The 22445-nt window shown below is 44.9% G+C and overlaps 1 protein-coding gene across 6 annotated transcripts in view; it reads right to left on the bottom strand.

The window, feature by feature from the left end:
- Window positions 1-22445, bottom strand: part of DMAP1 (DNA methyltransferase 1 associated protein 1) — a 406667-nt gene that overhangs the window by 214079 nt on the left and 170143 nt on the right. For all 6 annotated transcript variants that reach the window (XM_086953166.1, XM_086953164.1, XM_086953169.1 and 3 more), the window contains one exon: window positions 22368-22439. In XM_086953166.1, coding sequence (XP_086809292.1) covers window positions 22368-22439 — 72 coding nt within the window. The remainder of the gene's footprint in view (window positions 1-22367; window positions 22440-22445) is intronic.

Genomic DNA, 22445 nt, shown 5'->3' with positions numbered 1-22445 from the left:
GCTTCTTGCTTTATGGGATACTGCCGTTGGGCAGTTGGTTCACTTTTTAGTTGGATTTTGTGAGGCGTTGAATCCTCATCCCATCCTACATGATTTTTATACAATGCAGGTGCCTGGGCTACAGCCCATTTCCTTGCATATGTGTATTTTTTGTGAATCGGTATGTGATTCGAGAAGGCAGGCATAATTACCTCTTCGCCACGAGGGCACTCCCTGACAAACTCCGGGGGCCAATCTTTTTCAGCTAACAGAATATCATAGCCTTTTGAGAGCTTATCCCAAAACAGACCCTTAATTTTCCTAGTCTTATCACCCTCTATACGCAATGTTATTTCGTATATTTTATGGGGCTCGCTAAGTCTGGCGTCGGCATTTTCAACCTGAATGTATTCATTCGTGTCCACTGTCTCCAGATGACTCATCAAGTTCTTGCGTGCTATACTGATTTCTGCTGCACTGTCCAACATTGTCAATGCCCACTCCCCGTTTTTCAACTGTGTCCTCAGTATTCTCGGCATGGTTGATTACTCTAATACTGGCTACCTTCTTTTTCTGAAATTGAGATTTCTTATTTTGAGCAGGTTCCTTGTCTTTGGACTTGGTGTGCTCTCCTGGGTCTGACCGTCCTCTTCTTTCCGAATTCTGTGGAAGAGATCGAGAGGGACGCGTATCAATACTTTGATATCTATCAGGTCTTTTTATATTATCCCTATTTCTAAGGTTATATCTTTTCTCAGAGGGCTCCCGTTGGGGAGACTGGCGTTCTCGAGTCGGAGTTCTTTCCCTCCGTCGAGGAGACCTTCCTCTGGACTGGAAAACTTTTTCCTTGGGAGTGGATTGTTTATTTCCATCCCAGCTCTTTTTAGGAGTATTTAAATTATTTTTAATAAATAATTTTTCAGGATTTTCGAGCAGTTGGGGCTTAACTGGTTTTCCACCCAAGCTGTCTCTACCTAATTCTTCATAGCATTTTTCTATGATTTTTGCTAGCTCGACAGGATCTTTTATATCTGTTTCCCTCAACTTCTGGCGAATCGCCACAGATGCTGCTTCTCCCTTTACATTGGCTAATAATATAGCCGTGACCTGCTTGAAATCTTTCAGTAATTTCATACCTAGATTTAAAGCTGGTTCTGGACCGAATTCATTTTGAATCTGTTTTAGCACGTCTGGTATTACCGCCATAGACGGAACACCGTGTGTTTTTGTGTAAATGGAAGCAAAGACTGTACCCCAAGTGTCGCAGTCCTCCACGTGTGGTGCGATTCCCATAGGAAGGCAGATGGTCAAGATTCTGTGTTTCTCAATAGGTGTAGTATCCGGAAATACTGCCTCTATTTGAGTGATTTTCTGGGCTAACCAGAAAGGAATTTGTTCCCGTTTTACGGGTGTTTTACCAAGACATGACTGTATGTTCTGTGGTGTAATTTTATTTGTGTTCCCCTGATGAGGGGTCAGCTGTGGTGTATTAACAGCTGGCTGGACTGTTGCAGTCCGTATTACATATTGGACTAATTGCCTATGTATTTTTATTAATGTGTTTAGCTGTGCTAACAGCTCTTCTCTAGACATTCTTGCAATGTCAGGATGTGGTGTGTAGCTGGCTAGAACCGGCCACGTGGCTCCTGGTCTACCTAGTGGACCGAGCCTAGTTATGTGATCATTGTGTTTTAGGGCGCCATTAAACCAGAGCAGGTGCTCTTGAAATTTAAGTGGAATTTCAACCTCCTCGAAAGGGGCGTACTCATCCGGAGGTTCCTCTATTTTGTAATAGTGAAACTCTTGTGTTATAGCGTTTACCGCTGGAAAGTTTATCCATGAATAGAATACCTCTGTCTGCCGATACTCGTGAGCCTCTATCACGAAAATTACTGTACCACCTTGAGGTGTCAGTCCGTGTTCTATAAGTTTTAAAGTTATAGATCTTCTTAAGTGTGCCGGGATGATAATAGCATCCGGGTCTGTGTATTCGGGACCTTGCTGAGTCGCATCTACTGCGGCCCCAGAGGTTCCGTTGTTTTCTACTGACATTTCAAAAAATGCAGGTTTGCAGAGTAGGTCTCCAAGGAGACAAAGATTAGATGCACAATATTTTGGAACACTGTATCCTTCAACGTTGAATAAACCAGAGCTTTACATAGGAATCTCTTCCTACTAAGGTCGGGCGGATTTTAACCTTTCACCCACTCCAGACGTCTATTGGAGTATTTACGGGAGAAAGGGGTCTGTGAAATATGCACGACTGAGTTACTCTACAAGTCTTGCGTTAGTTTATCGCCTTACCAAACGTTGGGCGCCATGTAGTGTAGTTCCTAGTTTCCCACTAGGCCCTGCGCATTGGAATAACATAAACAGTAGTATCGACGTGGAACTGCTTATATTCCAGGCCTCCACTGACTATGCTAAACTTAATTGGGTTGTGTTACCAACTAGCTCAGAGGTCACTGGAAACTTTCTTCTCTGCATAGGAAGTGATCAGCTTCCTTGGCACAGACAAGAAGGGATTCAGCTTTCCAACAACCGTGCAACATGACAACTTTGCTCCTCAGATCAAGAGTCGATCTCTAGGGTCGTGTGAAACAATAGACATAGATTTCACTCAGTCAGTCTAGTGCAGTTTACTTTCACAGTATGTAGAGAATAGAGAGACGGGCGTGTATCAATAAAGGTTAACATTTATTGAACAGTCTTTCTTCTCATACAAGAGAAATGTATTGCCACAATTGCAATAACTGTTATTATAAAAAGTACGTACAGTAAGATAAGAATAGCGAAATAGAACTGTAAAAGCATTGATATGGTTTCTTAGCCATACAATGGTTTAAAAGTAATAAAACATATATACAGTCATATATACATTAGGCTAACATACTCAACTGGTGCTTCTAACTAAGCCTACCCCAGTGTGCCTGACCTAGGCCTAACACGTGAGAAGGGGAGTAAGTAAGTAGCTTAAGTTAAGTTGGTTTTGCCAAGGTTTGTTTCAAGAATTCTCTTCTAAGGGTTTAGTCAACACCATACCTCTGAATAGAATGATGGAGGATTGGTATCTCCTTCAGGGGTCTCTCTCGATATCCCAGTCACCTGCGAGGGTGAACTGGAAGCGCCGGGACTGGATTTCTCTGCACGAGAAAGGCAGCGGCTTCTCTCAGCGCGTCTGGAGGAAGGAGGGGTGACAGCGTCCGCGGGCAGCTGGGCTGGATGTCTTCGCAGAGGACGGCTGCACGGCTCCTCAAGCGTACTGAACCACAGTTCGCGCTGTAGCGGCGATAATGGTAATCAGTAGCTTCACCACCACAGGATAGCAGGCTGCAGCGACAGAGTGCTAGTTTTTACCAACACGGGGTCATGCAGGCAGCTGGCATCAGCAACATGTTCGCTCATTGCTTAAGGCAACGTTGGTAATATTTATACCTGACAGGTGCCGGGTTTGACGCAAGTTTGCTGGACATAAGACGTCAATTAAAGATGTCACTAGGAAGTGGCAGCTATCAGTTGCTCATTAGAGTTCTATTACTAATCAAAACATAGCAAGCGGGGATTTCCAGGTTTGCTAAGTTTTTATCTTGTTGAAGAACTCGGAGTGTTATCTAGGAATATCAGATAGTGACTGCTGCTCTGTCATTGCACTAATTGATCGCAAAGGAAGTAGCAGAGAGTCATGCTGGAATGTGGCTCTGTGGCTCTGCTCGTGTGAGGCCAGAGATGACTTTTCAGAAAATCGTACTTGAACGGTTATGCCAATATAGGGAATAAATGGATTTATAGCCGAATAGGGGCATAAGGTCACAGTATCGATCAGGAACCTAGATAAGCACATGACAGAAGTAGTGAGATAGAGAGAGAGGTAGTGAAAGATTGTGAAATGAGTTAGTGAGATAGAACGAGAGAGAGTGAGGTAGTGAGATAAAGAGTGAATGAGGTAGTGAGTTAGAGAGAAAGAGTGAAGTTATGTAGTGAGATAGAGAGTGAGGTAGTGAGAGAGTGAGGTAGTGATGTTTTGGAAAGATAGAAGTCGTGATATTATGAGGTATTGAGATAGGTAGTGAGGTAGAGAGAGTGATGTAGTGAGAGAGAGTGAGGTAGATAGAGAGTGAGGTAGTGAGAGACAGGTAGAGCTATTGGCATTGCTCATGACATTTCTTTTTAAATTATAAATAAATGGCATTGTTATTTACATTGCCAACAGCTCTCACAGCCCACACAGCCCACGCAGCTCTCACAGCCCACGCAGCTCTCACAGCCCACGCAGCTCTCACAGCCCACGCAGCTCTCACAGCCCACGCAGCTCTCACAGCCCACACAGCTCTCACAGCCCACACAGCTCACACAGCCCACACAGCTCTCACAGCCCACACAGCTCTCATAGCCCACACAGCTCTCATAGCCCAAACAGCTCTCATAGCCCACACAGCTCTCATAGCCCACACAGCTCTCATAGCCCACACAGCCCACACAGCTCTCACAGCCCACACAGCTCTCACAGCCCACACAGCCCACACAGCTCTCACAGCCCACACAGCTCTCACAGCCCACACAGCTCTCACAGCCCACACAGCTCTCACAGCCCACACAGCTCTCACAGCCACACAGCTCTCACAGCCCACACAGCTCTCACAGCCCACACAGCTCTCACAGCCCACACAGCTCTCACAGCCCACACAGCTCACACAGCTCTCACAGCCCACACAGCTCTCACAGCCCACACAGCTCTCACAGCCCACACAGATCTCACAGTCCACACAGCTCTCACAGCCCACACACAGCTCTCACAGCCCACACAGCTCGCACAGCCCACAGCTCTCACAGCCCACACAGCTCTCACAGCCCACAGCTCTCACAGCTCACACAGCCCTCACAGCCCACACAGCTCTCACAGCCCACACAGCTCTCACAGCCCACACAGCTCTCACAGCCCACACAGCTCTCACAGCCCACACAGCTCTCACAGCCCTCACAGGCCACATAGCTCTGGCAAAGATAATACCAGCAGCGAACAAGCACTGACAAAGACAATAACGGGCAGCAAACAAACACTGGCAAAGACAATAACGGCAGCAAAGAAGCAAAGGCAATACCAGCAGCAAACAAACACTGGCAAAGATATTACAATCAGGGGGCAGGGGCACGAAAAACGGCACAATCAGGGGACAGAAGGCACGACAAACGGCACAATCAGAGGGCAGATGGCAAGAAAAAATGGCAAAATCAGTGGGGAGAAGGCAAGAAAAACGAGTGCACAGCTCGCATAGCGCACACAGCTTTCACAGCCCTCACAGCTCTCACAGTCACAGCCCACACAGCTCTCACAGCCCACACATTTTTGGGTTTATGAAGATTTTTTTGTGATTGTTATATTTTTGGGGAAAGGAAAAATAGCCCTTGTTTCTGAAAAAAATTGGCAAGAAAGTCCAAAATGGAAACTAAGAACTAGGATTAAAAAAATATATATTTTTAAAGTTTCTGTGGATTTGCTCTATACGTTTAACATTTGTAAAGCGTTTTGACAATTTGTTGTGTCTGGTTCATGCTGTACAAATCTGCAATTAAATAAATGTCAATATTTCATGGTCAATTATGTCTAGTTGCCTTCAACTATGCTCAATTCACAAGTGTGCTGCAGCAAAGAACATCAGACTGGGCTTACTTGCTGGACTCGAACTCCCCAGTACTCCAACTGTACTCTGTCTTGAGCGAGGCTCCAGCAGCGCCTTGGAAAGCTCCGTGAAGAATAAACAATAGAGGCAATGCAAGGCGAACAAAAGAAAAGAGCAGGAAAGGGTGAGCAGACTGAGAAAAGGAGGGAGAGTAAAAGCGAGAGAGAGTAAGTCAGAGAGGTAGGACCAGGGTAATTATTAGCTGAGGCAGAGAATAGAGATAAGAGGAGGGTATGGAAGGACGACGAAAGTAAGGGAGGGAATAAGCGCATCACAGCGCTGCAGTGAGTTGGCTATATTTCATAGCATTGCTTTGCTTAACTTTTAGGCATTAAACTTTCCTTGAGGATTCTTTTTGGAAAGACCTCAATTCCGGAGTGGAGTAACAAACACCTAGGAGCCGATTGAAAGGCTCGGATCTCAGATTTGACGACTGACCAACTCGGAGGTGGCGACTACGAATAACTAGGGGTCCTGCAGGTGATTGAAATCGCTCTACCCCGACGCCTCATCCATATAGTGGAGCGTTGATGCCGCTGTGTGGGTGTGGGTAAAACTACAAGTCCCAGCATTCCCAACGAGTTGGCTTTTCTTGTGGTTTACTAGACCAATTCTGATTGAAATCGTTCTGCCCCGCCGCTTCCGCCATATAGTTTAGCGTTGAAGCCGCTGTGTGGGTAAGACTTCAAATAACTGGGGGTCCTGCCGGTGATTGAAATCGCCATAAACTACAAGTCCCAGCATTCCCGACGACCTGGCTCTTCTTGGTGTTTACTGGACCAATTGTGTTTCTGGCTGAAGACTGAAGGTCAGAGATTCCGAGGTGAGAATACATCACCTTGTTATACTTGTTGTACTTATTTTTGGTGCAGCGGGAATTGGCTCTGATTATGGGCAAGCAAATGACGGCTAGGGCAAGGGCGATAATACGACGTCAACAACGGAAAGATAAAACAGAGAAAGAAAACAGAGAAAGCTAAACGGGCAGGATCTGCTACGGAGAAAGAAAACTCTTCTGTCGAAAATTCGGAGAGTTCTGGAGAGGGTGAAGACAACCTCCCGAGCGACATCGCGATACAGGTTCACCAACAGGGCCCTGGTAACTCTATTACTAGCGAGGGGAAGGAGGTATTAGAGTTGCCCGTGGGTGGAATGGACATGGCTTTGTCGGGCTCAGTAGTAAAATCATCGGAATTGGTTCAAGGTGAGAATCCAGCAGCCTTCATGATCCACAGGTATCTAAAGACGTCCTTACAGTTTGCACTCCTAAGGTCTCTAAACAATTTCCGCTATTTGAGCGAAAGGGCGCAGTGCATATTACTGCTAATACAGCAGGGACTCGGGCAATCTTACCAGGGGCCTCAACCTCTTTAATTTCTCCAACAGTTACCCCTCCCTTGAAAGATCTTGGAAGTCCAGACTTAACGACGTCAACTAGCGACTTAGTTAACTTAATAGACCCTCCGTCTTTAGACATAGAAACTGCTTTTTTGAGTGATAATGAAGTCCCTACTTTTTCTACTAGTACTTCTACGGTTGTTCCCTCAGCCGTATCTATTACCCTGCCACAATCTAAATTAGATTCTAATGGTGATGCTATGGCACAGAGTCCGATTTTGGAGAAGGACACTAAGACTACTGGGGACTTTCAAATCTCAGTGAAAGATATGCTAAATCTGATTTTGGGGGAAATAAGAGAGATGAAGCAATTTCAAAAGGCGGAATTTGCAGTAATTGGTAAGCGTCTGGATAAAATTGAAGATTCAATGGCTTCTTTTTCAATTCGATTTCAAGAATCTGAGACTAGAATTTCAGGGTTGGAGGACAATATGACTATTGTACAGAAAGAGGTGTCTACTGTATCCAAATCTTCGAAAGTCTTTGAAATTAAATTGGATGAGTTAGAAAATTATAATAGAAGGTCAAACCTTCGAGTTGTGGGCGTACCAGAGAATATTGAAGGCTCGGATATGATGCAATGGATTACTTCTTTCTTTTCTCGAGAGGTAATCCCTGAGTTCAAGGGAGACTTAACAATCACACGTGCGCATCGAGTTCCAGCTCGTCCATTTCCTAATTCTCAGTTTCCTCGGACAATTATTGTTAACTTCGCTGATGTCCGTGTCAAAGAAACAATCCTATCACAGGCCTTTAAGCAAAGACAATTTCATGCCAATCCAACTACTAAATGTCGGATTTTCTCCGATATGTCGGCTGCTGCTGCCAGACGGAGAAAAGACTTTGTAAAGATTTTGCAATTATTTAAGGACAAGGGTGTGCAAGCCTCGATGGCACAGCAGGCAAAGTTAAAAGTATTGATCAAAGGCAAATTCTACTTGTTTACTGATGTTGATGAGGCACGCGAGATGATTAACCAGGTGGCGCAGAGTTAGGCCCAAAATTAGACATTAGATGTAACTAGATATGATTGTGGGGGGGGGGGGGGGGGGGGGGGCGGGGGTAGGTGAGGAACAGGGGGGTCATGGGGCCAGGGGCGCAACAAGGCGCCTCCATGAGAGGGGTTAGTGTCAGGTGGCCAGCGTGGGGAGGAGGTGAAGGTGTAGTACAGGGCCACAGGGCTAGGTGCTGGAGGGGAGCACCTGAGGTGGGGTGTTGGATGGGGGGAGGGGAAAACATGAAAAAACTGAAGTTCTTGTTGGATTTCGATGGAAAAATAAGTTGGCAAGAAGTTTGTTTCAATGATTTATCAAAGATTTATATAAATGTCTATTGGGGGGCTTAGAGTGATTTCCTTCAACGTTAATGGGCTGAATAATTGGAAAAAAATGCGAGCTATTGAGCTATGGATTAAGTCAGAGCGACCAGCTGTTGTAATGTTGCAAGAAACCCATATTTCTGCTGCTAAAATTAATTCCTTTTCCATGTTTAAAACCTGGTCGTTATATCGAGGGTTTTCATGCGCTCAAGAATCTAAAAGTGGGGTCGCTATTTTTTTAAACCAGAATTTAGATGCAGAAATTATCCAGTTTGAAGACGGAGGGGCAGGGCGGTGGTGTTGGGCCACGTGTTTAATAAAAGATAGGAAGAGACCAATCACTTTTGTCAGCTTTTATGCCCAAGTGGAAGACCGTGCCCCAATCTATGACGAGTTATTTCAATCTTTGCTGTTAGTTAGAGGGGACATAGTGATAGATGGTGATTTTAATATCCTTATGGATATAAAATTAGAATCCACTGGTGCCTCGAGGAAACAATCTAAACCAAAATCAAGAAGGTCCATTATGCAGAATATATCTTTATTAGATCTCTGTGACCCATGGCGATCTAAATTTCCACAGAAAAAAGAATTTACTTGTTGGTCAGGGAGACATAGATCCTCGTCTCGTTTAGATTTTTTTCTGGCATCTAGGTTATTAAAATTTTCTTATCAAAATTTTTTCACAATGGTTTCTCAGACCACGCAATGTTGCTAATTGAATTTGAAGTAGGGGAAGAAAGTAAGTCTTCGAAAAGATGGATATTTAATAAAATGAATCTGCAGGATAGTAATTGGATTTCTTTTTTAAAAATCGAAATTGCTGAGTTCATTGCTTGCAATTTAGATATGGCCCCACTGCACATTGTTTGGGACTCATTAAAAGCCTTTATTCGTGGTATTGTAATTAGTAAAGACGCAGAAGAATGGCGTACTATTAAACAAACTAAGACTTTACTTTATCAAAAAATCCATTCACTTACTCTGCTGCGACAATCTAATCCTTCTAGTGATGTACAAAAAAATTAAATGAGGCCAAACGTGAACTTAATAAGTTTTTTTTTTACACAGAGTGAACAGCAATTTTTGATAAAATCTCGGAGGATTTACGAGGAGAGCAATTTCTCTGGTAAACTCCTTGCATGGCAGGCAAAAGAGCAAGTTGCCGCAAATTTGATCCACTCTTTAAAGTGCCCTGTCACTCAAGTAGAAGTATCACAGGCGGATGCTATTGGCACTATTATGTTGTCCCATTATAAACAGATTTGTAGCCAATAGCAAAAAATAGATCATTCTAGGCTCTCAAATTTTTTATCCAGATATAATATGCCCTCTTTAGCTCAGGTAGATAGTGATTCAATGATGCGCTTATTTTCTAAATCAGAATTAGAATTAGTGGTTAAGAATTTACCAATTGGTAAAGCTTGTGGTCAGGATGGCCTTCCAGCTGATTTTTTTAAGATTTCTTTAGTGCTTTTTCTGATTTATTACTACAATTATTTAATTATATGTTAATGGGTGGCCAAGTTTCAGATTCTTTTGGGGAGGAGACAGTTGTTAGTTTTCCGAAGAAAGGTAAAGATTCAAAAGACCCTAACTCATACAGGCCTATTACATTACTTAATACTGATTATAAGATCCTTACTAAATTACTATCAATACGTTTTAATTCCATTGCAACGGATCTTATTCATTTAGATCAGAACGGTTTTGTGGCAGGCCGGCAGTTAGTTACCAATACTCATTTTCTCACGGAGGCTTTAGATTATTGTCAGATAAAAAAAATCCCGGCTTTAATTTTATTATTAGACTTAGAGAAAGCTTTTGATTTAGTGGTATGGGCAACTAAATTTGTTATTTTAAAACATTTCGGAATCCCTTCACAAATTATTAGTTCAATTCAAAATTTATACACGGGTGCCAGAGCCAACATAATTATTAATTCTGTTATGGTGGGCGCAGTGTCGGTCCAACTGGGCACCAGGCAGGGTTGCCCCTTATCCCCTATTATTTTTGCTTTTTTTATTGAACCGTTAGCCACAGCAATTCGTGAATTTGTAAATATCCCTCCACCGATTGTTTCTATGGCAAAAAATGTACTTTATGCCGATGATATTATGCTGATAATTAAGACGGATATCCAATCCCAGACTGCTGCTTTACAGCTTTTTGAAGAATTCGAGGCCTTGGGAGGTTACCGAATTAATAAAAAAAAGACGGAAATACTAGTTTGCGGTGGGGGGAAGGCGGTTGGGGGGTGGATTTACATGATGATTTGGTTGGCTGCATTAATTCAACACCGAAACGGTATTTAAAGGTTATGTTTTCCACTTTGATTTCCGATTTAGTTATGTTGAATTTTGATCCACTTTTACGGAAGTACAATCTTTGTTCACTAGATGGGATTCATTGCCATTTACTATTATGGGACGGGTGGCACTTATAAAGATGTCTATACGGAATGCAGAGTCCAAAAGTATTTATTAATTTATTTTTTGATCAAATTTGCCAAGAGGCTCAAACCCCAGTTCCTTTGCACATCCCTAAATTACCAAAACTCAGCCGGTATAAGATGATGTATTGGTTTTTTAAAACTCGTGACGTTTTTCTTAAAAGGTATTCTCTCCGGCAGTTTAATTCTAGAACTCACCTAAGGAATGCTCTCATTTTCATGGGATTGAAAATTGTAGCGGATACTGCTTTTCAATGGGAACGGGCTGGGTTTTGTACCCTATCAGATTTTTTAAGAGAAGGGGTTTGGTTGTTACCAGGAGAGATGCAGCAATTAATTTCAGGGAATTTTATGTTATTAAGTTCCTATGTCTCGATTTTCAAAACACTGGAACAAGTTGAGCCAAGAATTATTGGTTCTCCTTGCCAGTTGTGGGATGATTTGTTTTTGATCCCCCAGATGAGGAAGCCAGAGGTATGGAAACGTTGTCTAGCTCAACATATTGAGTAAGATCTTAGTACGAAAGCCATCAAAAAATGGCAAGAACAGGAGAATCATGTTCTTACTATGAATACCTGGAAAAGTATAAATAAGTTGAATTTTAGTGTTCCCTCGAGGATCTAATTGGAGGAGAAGGTTTTTTTTCAGTAAATGGCTCCTATATCGTACTCCTGCCGCCATCTCTAAAATGTATGTTAATACTAGTGCTATCTGTTTCAGATGTCAGCAATATACTCCTGCTAATTGGTCTCACACTATAGCTCACTGTGTTAAAATTGTGCCTTTTTGGAACGAGATTTTCGAATATTTACAAAAGTATTATGAGATCCAGATTGTTTACAACGTTAAATTAATACTGTATGGATATGATTCTGATCTTGGATTGTTAGAACAGATGGTTAAATTAATATTTATTGTAATGGCAGTAGCAAGGTCCCTGGTGCTTCAGAATTGGAAATTAATACAAGCTCCTTCGTTTAATACCTGGCTTCAGAAAATGAGAAATGTTAGAACAAGCGAATTTCGTTATGCACAGCGAATTGGTGGGACAAGGAAATTTGACAAAATTTGGAAATTGTATTTTGAGTAATATTGGACTTTTGTATTCTGTAAACTATGATTTTGTACTTTTTGGTTGTCAATGTATGTTATTTCTTTCTACATACTGAAATTATGATACAAGAACTTCAATAATATAAATTTGTGGAGTGGAGTCAGAATAAAATGGCCTGCAGGACTGAATGGACAAAATGTCCTTCCCTTCAGAAGCGGCTGTCAAGACAGTAGGGCTTCATTAAGGTGGGCATTGATGCCCATGTCTCAGTTAGACAAATGATGAAAAAGATGCTGTGGCTCCTAAAGGATATTATTCCTAGGTATTGTTGGTTATTAACTCTTCCTAATTAGAGACCAATCTTTATGTGTTTTTCTTTAGAGCTCTAGTTTATCTCCCCCGCTCTACTCTTGTGGTTATAGGTAGTTAGACAGATGTCAAGAACATCTGAATACCAATACACTAGTAGCATCCTTTGCCCTGGTGAAGCTACAGAAAGCTGATCATACACCTGATAAGTCTTTGGTGCGATTGATGTAATTGTAAATGTAAATGTTGTATTACTTGTATAGCGCCCGAATCACTCTACATGGGGTCTCTCCGGCGCTTGTACAAATACCGCTGTGGAACCCTTCCTCGCTTTTTCCCTGTGATGCGTCCACTCCTGGGCACCCCTCAGGTGCAGCCAGGCACCCTAGCGCTGTTGGGGCTGTAGTGGAGATTAAGCAAGCTATAACCCAGAGTTGCAGAGTGGGGGCCATGATAAGAATAGGCACTGAGGCGAGAATTATCAGGTCTGAGGAAATTGAGCCCAAGACCCGCTGAGGCGGGAATTGAACCCTGGTCCCGAGCCAGACCTCTGCATCAGGGTCTGCCGCTCTAACCATTGAGCCACACTTCTCCACTAAAAGCTAAAGGTTCTTTTTGGAGTTCAAATAATAGACTATCTCCTCCGAGAGGTGAGGCGGAACAAAGAACACATAAGGGTGATGGATTGTCCAACATGATCAGGAGTCATAAATTTAGTCAAAAATGCTACCATGGTCATTAACCACTGGTGGTCTGGAAAAAAGGTGGTGTAGAGTGGATGATGCACTGAGAGGCTGAAGTTCACTCACAAAAAAAAGCTAAAGTGAAGAGGACAGTCATGAGTCTCAGAACACTCCACAGAGCATGAGTAACGGGAGGAGCAGCTTAAAATCCCACAGTGGCATTACAAAACAGTTTGGACTGGAACATGCATATCAAACCACTAATAAACCGCATCACAACAGGTGATTTAAACAAGGACAGATGACATCCACAACCTCAGGTGGTAGATCAAACGCAGTCAACTGCCTCCTCTCAATCTCCATATATAGAGGTACAGATTGGGAGGATTTGGGTGCAGAATCCTGGCCTGCTGTTGCAACAGGCTATTCACCAACAGCAGTTCCCTGATCGAAGGACAGATGCTCATTCCAAGAAGTTCCCGGTACCACACTCTCATGGCCCCAGAGTTACTATGATGAATTTGGGCCGGTCTTTCCTGACCTTCAGAATTTGGGGCAGGACAGTCAGGGTCGGAAAGGTGTGCAGCAGTTCCATGCTCCCCTCTAGCCTGATGCATCTCCTAGTGATAGCGTTCTTGAGAAATGCAACATGCAGACGTTTTGCTACTGGCATTCTTGACATTGGGAAAAAGATCCAGCCAGGGCTCCCCACTGCTGGAAGATGCCCTGCTCCACCTGTGCAACTGCCATTAGTGATCTGCCAGGAATCACCAACTGAGCTTGTCAACCCTGGCATTTAAAGATCCCATCAGGGGGTTCACAATTAGGGAGATGCCTTGACACTCAAGCCAACTCCAGAGGTGCAGTGCCTCTAGTTACAGGACCCCACTCTGCTTGCTTCTTACAGTACCAAATGCCACTGGTGTTGTATATGAACGTGCACTAGGTTTCCCTGTATGGATGGCAGTAAGGCCTTCAATGCCCGGCGAAATTACCCCCAACTCCAACAGATTAAAATGGAGCAGGGTTTCCACCAGAGACAGAATCCTCCAATTGCCATCTCTGCAAAGGACCCCCACCCCCGACTCACCGTAGCAGTGACACATCGGTAGCCATCATTGGCTCTGGGTGGGAAAGGGGGAAGGGGAGGGGTCTGCGGTTGGTTAGGCTGCAGTCCCGCAGTCTCCACTGCAGATCCATTGCCGTCCTTCAAAACCTGAAAGACATCCAAAACGTTCCCTGCTGTTGGGCCCACTGAGACATCAGATCGCACTGCACAGCCCGCTTATGCCACCAGAACGGTCGAAACTGAAGAGGGATCTGTCTGGCAGAGGTGTAAAGGCCCAAGGAATGCGCGGTGGCCCTACTTTCCTTAAATCGTTCATGGGCAGAGTCAGCCTTTTTACCAAATAGATGAAACCCATCAAAAGGCATATCCATGAGGGATGGCAACATGGCCCCAGAAAAGTCTGCAAATCGAATTTGTCCATGACAACGGAGCACCACACTAGAAAACCGATCTGAAAACAATCCTGCCGCCATTGACGGCATGCGGCGAGGACACGCCCACTCCTAGGCCACGCCCCGCCCACTTTCACTCCCTGATAAACATGCGTTTCCACCGGACGCGCAGCGGACGGGCGCGCCTAAGGCAAGCCCGTCTACGCCCGTCATCGCCACGACATCGCCTTTCGCCAGTCCCCCTGGTCGAACTATGCCTCAGGTACCCCTTCATTACGATAGAGAACACCTCCTTGCCTTGAACCCTGGGCAGAGATGTGTTGACACTACAGGTACTCTTGGCTACACGCGCCTCCAATGTAATTCTTGCCCCTTTACTGCTACTAACCCTCGTCGCACTCTAGAAAATCGAGACTCACCTATAATTACCCCCTCACGATTTTTCAACTCAATGTCAGCTCTCTCACCAAACATCATCTTGAGGTTAACTCCCTCATACTTGATGAAAACCCAGAAATTCTTTTCCTCTGTGAAACTTGGCTACGGGACGGCATGTCTGCCATACCCAACCTCACGCTCCCAGACGACTACCACATGTCAACATTAAATCGTGATGCGAGAGGTGGTGGCATCACGGTAATTTACAAAAAGCAATTCTCTTGCTCATTCACAAAAGAGGATCTCCCTGGATGTGAATGTGCCCGCTTTAAAATTACAACTAGTCCACACTTTACCCTGTCTGGCCTTTACATCTACCGCCCACCTGGATCTGCTACCAGATTTATCGAAGCTCTTCTTGAGGTAGCAAACGCACTAGTGACCAAATCTGCTAATTTCACCATACTAGGTGACCTCAACCTTCATTTTGATCTGTCTAGCGACTCCACTATTAAAAATCTCCTTGCAGATCTGTCTGCCCTAGAACTTAATTCTTTAATTCAGGCCCCAACTCATCTAGCCGGACATACTTTAGATCCGGTTTTTACCAACATCCAGGCGGTCATAACAGAGATACCTATACCAATGGGATGGACGGACCACTACCTCATTAAACTGACTGTATTAGTCAATGGGCGAGCGCATAAAATTGAACCAACCCGCCGCCTCAAAAGACCATGGCACAAACTATCCACCAGTGACTTTCACGCCACCCTTGGTGAATTTCATCGGGGGGCCAACCAGGACATTAACAAGACCTATAGCGCTTTTAATGACTGGATTACGGGTGGACTAGACGCTCTCATCCCAGCTAAATAGAATAAAGGGCGTACCTCACCTTCCAACCCTTGGTACAATGACACCCTTAAATCCATGCGCAAGGACTGTAAAAAAGCCGAGCGTCTCTGGAGAAGAGAATTCAACAGTGGAGATAAGATCAACTATATATCTAAACAAAAAGTGTATCATAAAGCTATTCGCACGGCACTCGCAGCTTTCTACGCAGACAAAATCAATTCAAGTCCTAACCCTGCTAAAATAGTTTTCAAACAAGTTCAAGAACTACAGAGCACCAGGTCACAACCCCCCCCCCCCAGTTTTTCGTCTGTGCAACAATGCGAGGATCTCGCCACGTACTTTATAGAGAAAGTTCAAAATATTTACAAAACATTCTCTCAGCACTCCCTCAATCCTATCAACCCCACTAATTTCACCTCTAACTGTACCCTTCTAACTCAAATCCCTGATATTTCTCTTGACGACCTTACTAAACTGTGCAGAAAGGTGAAATCAGGCTCCCCTGCGGATCCTATGAGCCCTACTCATTTCATGGACTCGCGCGACTTCTTCTTGCCTTCCATAGCTGCCATACTCAATCTTTCCTTCTCCTCAGCTAGTGTTCCGAAACAAGCGTGGGTTTCACCCATTATCAAAAAACCCGGTCTAGATACATCTAAGCCGGAAAATTTCCGACCCATATCTCTGCTCCCATGGCTGTCCAAACTTGCAGAGGCCCATGTAAATAGCGTCCTGTCCCAACATATGGACCAGAATAACATCCTGGACACATCCCAAAATGGGTTCAGACCGGGCCACAGTACGGAGTCCGCCCTCCTGGCTACTTCCGAATACCTCCGGACGATCTTAGATTCCGGTCAAAGTGCTGCGCTGATTCTTCTCGACCTCAGCGCAGCCTTTGACACGGTATCCCATGACATCCTTCTTAAACGTCTGGAGTTTTTGGCCTTGCCCTGACATGGTTCCGCTCGTTCCTAAAGGACAGATCCTTCCGGGTGTCAGCCCCTCCATTCTTATCCAAAACCCACCCCATTGCACAGGGAGTTCCTCAGGGCTCTGCGTTGAGCCCCTCCCTCTTTAACCTTTACGTGCAGCCACTTGCAGCAGTGGCCAAAGAGTGGGGGCTGACGCTGGTGTCTTATGCCGACGACACCCAGCTGGCCATCACCCTCACGGAAGGCCCCTCCATCGCGGCCTCTTGATTCAGGGATGGCCTTGCGGCAGTGGCCCAATGGATGACGGATAACTATTTACAGCTCAACGCGGGAAAGACGGAAGTGCTGCTCCTTGGCAAAAACACCAGCCACTGGAATGAGCACTGGTGGCTGTCATCCCTAGGCCCCATTCCTCCTCCCAAGTCTCTAGTAAAAAATCTAGGAGTCTGGATGGACGCATCACTTAGCTATCAGACTCACACCAAGAAAGTGGCTGCCACCTGTGTTGGTCTGTTGAGGAGTCTCAGCCCTATACTTGGCTTTTTCGACGCTAAGGTCCGCCAACTTATCATCCAAGCGACAATCCTCTCTCGCTTGGACTACGCCAATGTCCTCCTCTTAGGCGCCAACAAAGGAGAAATAGCACGACTGCAACGCGTGCAAAATGCGGCGGCAAGAGCTTTAGTTGGCCTTCACCGCAGATGCTCGGTTAGAGCTACTATCCGCAACTTGCATTGGCTACTTGTTGACTCCAGAATTCACTTCAAAGCCCTTATCATGACCTTCAAAATGTTTAAACTGGGAAGTCCTACTCTCCTACAAACTCTCCTCACTCCTTACGTTCCATGACGTGATCTGCGTTCCTCTAACCAAAACTTACTGATCGTTCCCCGCACAAAGCTTTGCCGTATTGGAGGATGCTCCTTTAGGGTCTTGGGAGCCAAGCTTTGGAATGCTCTGCCTCTCAATATCCGCTCCCTAGAAAGCCTCCCCACTTTCCGAAAAGCTATTAAGATCCTCCTGTTCCCCTCTGTTTAGGTCCTCTCTTCCTCCTCTCCTAGCTCAGATGGGACTCTGTGATTCTCCTTAGCGCCGGGACGCCTCTTCGCTGGGGCAGCTGTTTGTGCTTTACCAAACCATAGAATAGAATAGAATAGAATAAACAATGTTGGGTCGCCACAACCGAGTCATCCTCCCTGCTCCATGAAAACAGAAGCTGGGTGTCGTCAGCGTAGGCCATCACTTTAGCCCCTAATGACTCCGCAAGAGAGACCAGCGGAGTCAGATAGATGTTAAAAATTAGGGGGATGAGTGTTGACCCCTGCGGCCCCCGGTGGTTACCTGCATCGGCTCAGAGGAACAGGGAGGGAGCCAGACCTGCTGTGTCTGGTCTTCCAAGAAGGACCTGGTCCACCGCTGGGCTGAGCCGGAGATGCACATCTCTGACAGGCGAGCGAGGAGCAAAGAGTGGGGCACAGTATCGAATGCCGCAGAGAGATCCAGCATAACCAATGCGGCTCTCCCGTCGGCATCCAAACACTCCCGGATAGCCTCCGACACCTCGAGAAGAGCAGACTCTGTGCTATAAGAAGCACGGAAAACAGACTGTGCCAGGTGGAGCAAGCCAGATGTCTCAACATAGTTAGTAAGTTGGGCGGTAACGACTTTATCGCAAACCTTAGCCAAACTAGGGTAAGAGCGAAATAGGGCGGTAGTTCTCAGGGAGCAAAGGATCGAGAGACTGCTTTTTAAGGAGAGGCAGAATAAGCGCCTGCTTCCATAACTTTGGAACATGCGTCTCTCGGAGCGACTGGTTAACCATTAAATTCACTTCAACATTGATGGTGTCAGCCACATCCAACGGAAGCCTAGCAGCACATGGGTCATTAGGTGAACCTGACTTAAGTGCCATCAAGATCCTGAGGGAGCTGGACATGTCCACCTCATTGAACGAGAGAAACGTGGGGGCGGAGCCAGCCTTCGGCCCGACCCGCAGCCCACCAAAAGGCTTCCTAGACAGAGTAGAAAAAGTTTCTTGGATACGAATGATTTTATCCTTAAAGAATTTAGCTAAAGTATTGCACCAGGTCTCCGACGCTGGAGCCCCGATCACCTGGGCGCTAGGTGCCAGGAAATTCTGTACAATAGCAAGATTTCTTTTGCATTGGTATTAGCCCGATCGATGCGAGCCGAGTAGTACTGGCCTTTGGCCAATCCAATCTCTGGGTAATAACATTTTTGTTTGGCTTGTAAAGCATCTTTATCCAAGGGACCATAGCCCCCAGAACGCCATGCTCTCTCCAACACTTTACATGCATGTTTCAGGGACTTAAGCTCAGGCGTGAACCAGGTCTTGAAGGGGAATCTCTCCTTAACCTGGGCTTACAAAGAGCCGAAATAGTGGGGACCGAGCTAGAGATACAGGCAGCGAACTGAGTAAAATTATCCTTCAGATCTCCCAAAAAGGAGGGCCGTGAGGCCGAACAAAGAACTACTAAGCTGCACAGGGTCCAGTTTCCTCGAAGACGGGTGATGATAGCAATTAACTGGCCGTGAACAGTGTTTAATATCCCATGAAAAAATAATGGAAAATGATCTGACCAGGTGACCGGTCTCGGCCTCTCCACCATTAGGGGGAATTTAGAGCAAATAGAATCCAAGGTGTGACCTCCTTGGTGGGTAGGATACTTGACCCATGGGGAAAGATTGGCCAGGTGTAAAGAGTCAAGAAAGGCGAAAGAGTCAGTAGACTCAGTCTGATCAAGATGCAGATTAACACAGAGTGGCACAGAGGGCGTATCCGCCAGCAGTAACCCGAATGGAGACACGTGCTGATCATTGGAGCTCAAAGGCGCAACTAAGCTAGAAGAATTATAAAAATATGCACCATGGCCTCTTTAACATCCTCGACTTGCTGCATCACCACCAACGATTCAGGAAATTCAGGGAATATTGGGACCAGTGGCAGAATAGTCTCTACGACTGGGGGCAATATCTGCTGGCACTCTTTGTCAGGTTTCACATTGCCTGCGCCTGCCTGAATGTGAGACTACAAATCCCATGACCCTTTGCAGCAGGAAGTATAATGCGGGCCGGTGGGAAGGTGCGCGTAATTCTGTTTCCTGTTCTTTGAGTGGAAGGCGCTCTTCGTTGGGATTGCTTCGCGGGGAGCTTGCGGTCTCTCTGCTGTGCTGCCGAGTCCTGAGCTGGTTGCCTCTGGATTCAGGTACTTTTGTTCTCGAGGAGCTGGGAGCTTCTCTCGCGCCTCTCTTCGTTCTAGGATTACAGCTTGTGATCCTGGGCAGCGCAAATACTCTTGTGTGTTGGTTTTGCCTTCTCGCGCTAGAAGGTCCTGTGTCTTAGCAACGGAGCATAGTAATACTCTGCTACACATTGCCGGGTGCTATTTCTGATTGTTTATTGTCCCGGAGGAGTGTTTCAGGCAGCGGAGCGTAGTGGGGGGTATTCTACACGCTTCCGTGTGCAGCAAAGACTACTTGTTTACCGGAGCGGCAGTGGTGGTCGAAACTACCCGCTTCCGGTATTTTCTATCTGTATATTCTGCTGGGGAAGCGGAGCATGGTGGTGGTTGCAGCTACATACTACGGTTTTGAATTGGTTAAAGACAATATCTTTTACGGAGTCAACTGGTGGTCGCAACTACCGACTACCGTTTACTACAGTTTATTTTAGGGTCGTTTGTTTTCCCTTTTTATAACACTTCCTTTGGATGGTGTGCTTTCTTTATCATTCGCGGCAGAGTGACTTTGACTTGTTCTATTAACTTTGCCATTGACTTTTCTTTCCGGGGATGGGATCGTGCTAGAGCACAAACAGAAGGGATTACTGTGTCATCTCCAACAATGAATGGTGTGTGGGTGTGTGTTATACCTCTCAGAGTTTAGGCATTTACAAGGTGCATTATTCAGAGTTTTAGTAATTGTGTTTGGTTACAGGAGAGTATGACAGAGACATGCCTAGGGGAACGCTGGAAGAATTATTACAGCCTTTCTAAGTTATTTGAGGTTTAGTGAGAATTCATGAGAGTAGGAATTCAAGTTTTCATTTGTTGATGCATATTCTTTGTTCAGTCATTTCAGGTCCATTGTCCCTGCTGACCCTTCCCCTTTCCCGGTCCTTTTCTTTATTTTCCCTCGCCTGATGGTTCGAGCACCCTGTGTTATTACAATCAGTGTGCTCGGAACGTCTGGAGGTGGACCCATATATTCATCATCCGGATCCTGCAAAGCGGGCCCTGGCACTCTTGACTTCGCTTTAGACAGAGACAAGCAGGATGAGGTAGAGTCCCGCTTCAAGTTGCTATGCTTCTTCTTAAACTTGAGTTCCGCTTACCGGATTACCTCGACCGCAAAGAAGACATGTCTCAGGAACAATCTGCACACTTGACTTGTAAAAGGACTTAAGCAAGGTCTGTGACTCCTGTCAATGTTCGGGATGTACAACTTTGCGTCACAATCCCGGAGCGCCTTCAGGTAGATGAGGGTACTTTGTTTGCACAATTTACAGTTGTATGCCAAGCCCAAAACCACACCTCACATGAGTTGATCACCAAAATCAAATTAATAGGCTCAAAAGGCAGCAGTTACAGTTAATTTTGCCATAATTCTTAAATTTGACAGCGGTCACAATATTATCCTCAAAATGTAGCTCACAGTGTCAATTCATCTTCAAGACTGATAGATGGCAATAGTCGAGGTTAAGTCGGAGATGATGTTGGGCAAAATACGAACAATTGAAGGTGGAAGGAGCAGGTGTTTGTCTCTTCTGAAGCATCCTTTCCCAACAGAAAAATTAGAACGTTACCTATCCAAGTGCTGTCTCGATGGGAGGCCCTCCAAAACTCAAGACAGCAAGCGTTAAGACAAGATGACAGGGTAGGCATCCTCTAAAGTACAAGTTCTCTCTTGAAACAAACTGGTGCTTTTAGAGCACTCATTATTTTACATAAAAAAATAAACTAAACATTTGTATAACATAGAAAATAATTACCTCCAATCTACTTCAATTACACTTAAATATGTAGCACTTCTTATCATCAGCTGCAGATTAATGCCAAAATGTGAGTTATGAAGTCGCTGTGCCATACGACTGATGCTATATTTCACTGCGGAGGCTCAACAAGGCCAAAACTGAGCTGGAGTTACATAACTTTATCATGAGAGTGGGGGTGCTTGGTATTTACAAAACTGGCCTACATTTGTGGGTATAAGGCCAATTCACATTTAGATAGTCGATTTGTATAATGGTACAGATCATCTATACAGATCATCTAAAGGAAATGCAATATTGTGTGCAGTATAATGACGAGTTATGATTAATTGTAGTTCTTTCTATCACTTGTATGCCGTCTAAGAAGATCGAAGCCCTTGCCCTCAATCAACTGGGGCTACTACCAGCAACAGAGCAAAAATATCATCACTTTGATGCCTAAATACACCTATAGTGAGGGGAAATGTGATAAATTAGCTGAAAGCAAAACCTTTGAGTAACCGACTATTCACTTAAGATGGAAACTAATATTTGTTTTAAACTGTAGATGACAGTCAATGAGTATCAGATAGTGACAGTAGCACAACTGCAGTGGACTAGGTAATTTCTTAGAAAACATTAGTAACTTGTATCTCTTTGCAGGCCTCTTCACGGCTCATCACAACCTGCCATTATAAACGCAAACATGAACACAAAAATCACACACTGTCTCGCTTTTGTTTCCCAAAACAACTACAGAAAACTAAATACAATAAGCATTACTCCTGATAAAGGGACTTACATCACATCAATCATTGCAGAGGGTATGTAACCATTTTAAATGCCAATAAAAATGTTTTAAAAAAGGGTCTTACCCTCTGACTGCGAAGTGTGACACCAGCAGATTTGAAGTCTGGGAACTTAATGCCTGCAGTCTCGGGAAGGGACTGAAA

Source organism: Lissotriton vulgaris, chromosome 1_2 (genome assembly GCF_964263255.1).
Source record: "Lissotriton vulgaris chromosome 1_2, aLisVul1.2, whole genome shotgun sequence".
NCBI classification, from domain to species: domain Eukaryota; kingdom Metazoa; phylum Chordata; class Amphibia; order Caudata; family Salamandridae; genus Lissotriton; species Lissotriton vulgaris.
This window is presented reverse-complemented; position numbering and strand designations above follow the sequence as displayed.